The 6000-nt window shown below is 55.2% G+C and overlaps 1 protein-coding gene across 1 annotated transcript; it reads right to left on the bottom strand.

Annotated features, from left to right (window-relative positions):
* Positions 1-2816: 2816 nt before the first annotated feature.
* LOC141736706 (olfactory receptor 14J1-like) lies at positions 2817-3590 on the bottom strand. The gene has a single exon (XM_074571262.1). The coding sequence runs from the start codon at positions 3588-3590 to the stop codon at positions 2817-2819; it is 774 nt and encodes a 257-aa protein (XP_074427363.1).
* Between the last annotated feature and the right edge of the window lie 2410 nt (positions 3591-6000).

Raw genomic sequence — 6000 nt, 5'->3', positions numbered from 1 at the left:
GCTTCAAATGAGCCAGCAGTGTGCCCAGGTGGCCAAGGCGGCCAACAGCATTCTGTATTGTATCAGGAATACTGTGGCCAGCAGGAGCAGGGAAGTGATGGTGCCTCTGTACTGGGCACTGGTGAGGCCTCACCTCGAGTGCTGTGTTCAGTTCTGGGCCCCTCTGTCCAAGAGGGACATTGAGGTGCTGGAGCGTGTCCAGAGGAGAGCTACCAGGCAGGTGAGGGGTCTGGAGACCAGGGCATATGAGGAGAGGCTGAGGGAGCTGGGCATGTTTAGCTTGGAGAAGAGGAGGCTGAGGGGAGACCTCATTGCCCTCTACAACTCCCTGAAAGGAGGGTGTAGAGAGGTGGGTGTTGGCCTCTTCTCCCAGGTGAATAATGACAGGACCAGAGGAAACGGTCTGAAGCTGCGGCAGGGGAGGTTTAGGTTAGATATTAGGAAGAATTACTTTAATGAAAGAGTGGTCAGGCACTGGAACAGCCTGCCCAGGGAGGGGGTTGAGTCACCATCCCTAGAGGTGTTTAAGGAAAGTCTAGAAATTCTGCTCAGGACAGCGTGTGACTAAACAATACTGATGGCCATGCACTCCGGTGGGTGATCCTCAGCGTGGCTTTGTCAGCTGTCCTGGGCACATCAGAGGTCTCACTGCAACACCCCCCCCCGGGGGAAGGATGCTGCCATTCAGGCCGCAGCTCCAGGGAGTGCCTCTCCCTGGGACTATGGGTCCAGTGGCCTCTGCTCTGGGAACTGAAGACGAGGTGCAGGAGGCACCTGAGGAAGGGAACAGACTCTGCACCCTTGAGCATGACAAAGAGGAGAGGAATTGGGTCGTGCAGAGACCCCGCAGAGGACACATCCCGATCCTGTGGAGCAGGGAAGGAGGCACAGCTGGAGACCACCCCAAAGCAGCCCTGAGTGGAGAGTCCTGCCCAGGGGCAGGCTGGGGACTTGTGGGGCTGGAGGAAGGCTCCTTCTAAGCCACAGATGTGCAGGTCCAGGGCAGGGACGGTGCTCTGGCAAGAGGTGAAGGAGCAAGCAGGGCTGGGGCAGGCTGGAAGGCGGCAGACGGGCTCTGCAAAAAGCAGAGGGAGAAAAATCACTGCTGAAGCCCATGGCTGAACCAGGCACCTTTAGATCTTCAGTCTAACGCTCTCCCAGCTGAGCTCCTTCAGCCCTGCCCCAGCAGCCCTTTTCCCCGGGCCACCCCTGCCGGGCCCCAGGCTGACACAGAGGAGGAGTGCTCCTCAGGGAGGTTCCCAGGGAAAAGCTGTGGCCAGCCCCAGACAGAGGGGACCGGGCCCCTCCCTGCCTCCAAGGCCAGGTGGGCTCCAGCTTTGGTGGAGGCCACGTTACGCTGGGCGTGCCAAGATGTGTGTGGGCCTCGTACAAAGGGACAGGAGTGAAGGTAAGTGGGCAGGCCAGGCATGTACAACTGCAAAGGCTGAGGGCCAAAGAAGCATAGGACCGATGGAAGACCTTATCACCTGGAAAGCCTCCTCCCACACCTTTTTTCCCTTGCTGAACGTTGCTGCTTCCTTCCCAGCTCCTCTCCCTCCTTCCCCCTGAGCAGTGCAGGGCGATGGGGAATGGGGGTCCTGGTCAGTCCATACCAATTCCTCTCTGCTGCTCCTTCCTTCTACCAACTTTCCCATGGGGTCCCTCTTACAGGCTACAGTCTTTCGAGATAAACCTGCTACAGCATGGGCTCTCCTCAAGCTGAAATTCTTTCAGGAAATATCCAACCTCTCCAGTGTTGGGTCCTCCACCAAGTGCAGGGATTACCTCCTCCGCTGTGCTCCTCTCCTTAGGCTGCAGGGAAATGCCTGCTCTGCTGTGGTATTCTCCACAGGCTGCAGGAGAACATCTGCTCTGGCACCTGGAGCACCTCCTCTCCCTCCTTCTTCACTCACCGTGGTGTTTTCAAGGCTGTTTCTCACACTGGTTTTTCCCTCACTTCTCTCCCACTCGAGCACTTGTGTCCTTTCTTAAATACACTCTCACAGAGGTTCCACCATCCTCGTTGACGGGCTCAGTTTTGGCCAGCGGTGGGTTTCTTTTGGAGCCGTCTGGAACCAGCTCTGTCTGGCACGGAAGCAGCCCCTGGTCTCTTCTCACAGAGGCCCATCCCTTCAGCCCCACCACTACCAAAACCTCGAGACGGACACCAATTCCACAAGCCCTGGCTCTGCACCACAAACACTCTGGTGTGAGTCCTCACCCCGCATGGTCACACGGTACAAGCTGCACTCCGAGGATTTTCCCTCCTGGGCACTTTCCAGCCCAGCCCAGCTCCCTCCAAGCTCTGCCACCTCCCCTGCCCTCTCTCCATCCCAGCCCAGTCTGCGCTGGCCCAACAGCAGAGCCTGCCCCAGGGTGCTGCAGAGCTCTGGGCACTCACTCCACAGCCACAGCCCCTCTGAAGGGCACCGCAGCTGCTGGGGGGCAGAGGAGGGTCAGCCCCAGAGACGGGGGGCATTTGGGCACAAGGTAAAGGCAGTCAGTGGGCCCCTGTGTCCTCCTCCCCAGGATATTCTGAGGGGTCTGCAGCCCCTCTGTGCCATCCCCTCTCCCCAGCCCAGTACAAGAGCCCTGGCCCTGGGGACCCTCAGGCAGCTCCTGCCGCCCCAGGGACAGAGTGGCACTGGGACAGCCTGCCCCAGGCTGCTGCAGCCAGAAAGGTCTTCTCATCTCCCGTTTATTCAGCCCTGCTGCTGATGGGTCTCAGGAAAAGTAGTTGGAGCTGGTTCATGTATTTTATTTAAACACACTCTTCATTTATATAAATTTTTGTGTCACAGGCAAGAGGTGAAAAGTTAAGGAGGAGGGGAGGAATAGTGAATGCTTGTCGGAACAGATACAGAGAATCCTTTGCAGAGGAAGGCACACAGTCTATGGCTGATGAAAAAATGTCCAATCAGTTTCCTCAGGGCATCCTTGAGCTCCTGGTTCCTCATGCTGTAGATGACGGGGTTCACTGCTGGAGGCACCACCGAGTACAGAAATGACAGCACCAGATCTAAGGATGGGGAGGAGATGGAGGAGGGCTTCAGGTAGGCAAATACAGCAGTGCTGATAAACAGGGAGACAATGACCAGGTGAGGGAGGCACGTGGAAAAGGTTTTGTGCCGTCCCTGCTCTGAGGGGATTCTCATCACAGCCCTGAAGATCTGCACATAGGACACCACAATGAAAACAAAACACGTAAAGAATAAACAGGCACCAAACACAATAAGCCCAACTTCCCTGAGGTAGTCCAAGTCTGTGCAGGAGAGCTTGAGGATCTGGGGGATTTCACAGAAGAATTGGTCTAGGCCATTGCCTTGGCAGAGAGGTATTGAAAATGTATTGGCAGTGTGCAGGAGAGCATAGAGAAAGCCACTGCCCCAGGCAGCTGCTGCCATGTGGACACAAGCTCTGCTGCCCAGGAGGGACCCATAGTGCAGGGGTTTGCAGATGGCAACATACCGGTCGTAGGCCATGATGGTGAGAAGATAAAACTCTGCTGAGATCAAGAAGGCAAAGAAAAAGACCTGGGCAGCACATCCCGAGTATGAGATGGCCCTGGTGTCCCAGAGGGAGTTGGCCATGGCTTTGGGCAGAGTGGTGGAGATGCAGCCCAGGTCGAGGAGGGCGGGGTTGAGGAGGAAGAAGTACATGGGGGTGTGGAGGCGGTGGTCACAGGCTACGGCAGTGATGATGAGGCCATTGCCCAGGAGGGCAGCCAGGTAGATGCCCAGGAAGAGGCAGAAGTGCAAGAGCTGCAGCTCCCGCGTGTCTGCGAATGCCAGGAGGAGGAAGTGGGTGATGGAGCTGCCGTTGGACATCGCATCCCTTTGTTCCCGAGGTACTGCCAAAGGAGGAAAGCACACTCACAAGTCAGGACACCTCTGAGCAAATCTCTTCCCATTGCCTGCCCTTCCAAACCCAAGCCCCGGAAACACACTTTGCCTGTGTCCTTTTTTTGCGGGAGCTTTCTGCATTGCCCTTGTTGGAGCTCTCATTGTTGCTGGCCAAGTGTGCCGTGAGGAGCAGAGCTCTGTTTGTGGGCTCCCAATGAGTCATCCCTGCTCCACAGCAGTGGGGATTGGTGAAAGGTGTTACAGCTTCTGCCATTCACTAGTTACCTCATCTGTAATCCACTTGTAACGCAGAGGAGCTGCTCAGCATATTCCTGCAGGAAAACCTCAAGGAAGCTCCTGGTTGTCCTCAAACTGCAGTGACATGAGCAGAGCCAGCTCACTCCTCAGCCTTGTCGGGGGGGAAACACCACGCAGCTCCTCACTCACTGCCCCCCGACCCCCTGCAGAGGGATAGGGAGAAGAGGGAGAAAAAGGAATAAAAATCTCATGGGTTGAGATACAGACAGTTTGATAGACCAGTAACGGGAAAGAAACTAACAATCATTGTAAAAGAATATAGGAAACCAGGAGTGATGCAGTACAATTGCTTACCCCCCGATGCCCATCCCGAGCAGCGAACACGGATTCCTGCCGCCCGGCCAACCCCCATTTCTGTACTGAGCAGCACCAGCCCAAGGCATTTTATTGACCTCTCTGGGGGTTTTGGTGCTGAGCCCATGAAGCTCAGACACAGGGGAGGCTGATGAAACCTCTCCAGAAGTCAATGTCAGATGTAATTTTGAAAGTTTCTTGGAGCGTTAATGGGTCCCACTGAGGGCCATTACTGCCAAAGGCTCCTGGGGGCTCGTTCGAGGGAAAACTGGAGGCAGTGAGGGCAGGTAGGCAAAGGCAATGGAGAGGTGTCTCTGATGCTGGCTAATGCTGAATGTGTGAGAGGAAGGCAAAGGGCCAAGCCCTGGCCTCCAGCCCCTGGGAAGGGAGATCCTGCCCCACAAGCACAGCTCAGGGCTCTTGCTGGGGCATTGTGATGGGAGGACGTGCAATGCCAAGGGCAGAAAGACAGAATGATGGCTCCCGGGTGGGGAAGAGGAGGCGCTAAGGCCCTAGTGCTGTAAGGATAAGGTGTCTTCTGGTACCCTTGGTGGCACGGACAACAGCCACAGCCAAGAGGAGAAAGACATAAGCACTGTTGGGGGCTTTCAGCCTTGCCAACTCCCTTGATCGTCTCCACTACAGGCTGTGGCTGGAGAGCTGCCTTGCAGAAAATTACCTGGGGGTGTTGGTCAACTGCCGGCTGAATATGAGCCAGCAGTGTGCCCAGGTGGCCAAGAAGGCCAACAGCATCCTGGCCTTTATCAGGAACAGTGTGGTGAGCAGGAGTAGGGAAGTGACTGTCCCCCTGGAGTCAGCACTGGTCAGGCCCCACCTCGAGTACTGTGTCCAGTTTTGGGCCCCTCACCACAAAAAAAGACATTGAGGTGCTGGAGCGCGTCCAGGGAAGGGCAAAGGAGCTGGTGAGGCATTTGGAGGATAAATCTTATGAGGAGTGGCTGAGGGAGCTGGGATTGTTTAGCCTGGAGAAATGGAGGCTGAGGATATTTGGAAAAAATTTTACACTGAAGCGGTTAATAAGCATTGGAACAGGCTGCCCAGAAAGTGGTTGAGGCACCACCTCTGGAGGTATTTAAAAAACGGGCAGACATAGTGCCTAGAGCTATGGTTTAGTGATGGTTTTTGTAAGAGTTAGGTTGATGGCTGGACTAGGTGATCTGAAAGGTCCCTCCTGTTGCATGAAAAGGGGCCAAGCGGTTTTGGGACAAGATAAACCCCCTTGCGTTCTAACACTCCTCACTGAGGTGGGGGACCAGGTGCGGCTGGGTTTAAATTCGGAGTGATGCCCAATCCAGCACTATCAGTCCAATCGCGTTTAATATGTATTAAACTGTTACGATTTGGACACACTGATAGTGGACTGCACCTTCAGTCTAGTCGTGCTCCTGAACCAGCACGGCCACTCTTGAGTGTTTGGTCGCGTTCAGTGAGAAACCAAAATGACCAGCTACTGAAACAGCGCAGTTTATTTAAACAACAGGTATATAGGATTGACGGTGATAAATACACTGTCTGCAAAGCACGT

Source organism: Larus michahellis (genome assembly GCF_964199755.1).
Source record: "Larus michahellis chromosome W unlocalized genomic scaffold, bLarMic1.1 SUPER_W_unloc_1, whole genome shotgun sequence".
NCBI lineage: Eukaryota > Metazoa > Chordata > Aves > Charadriiformes > Laridae > Larus > Larus michahellis.
Note: the sequence above shows the minus strand (reverse complement) of the source record. Positions and strands in the feature narration are given on the sequence as shown.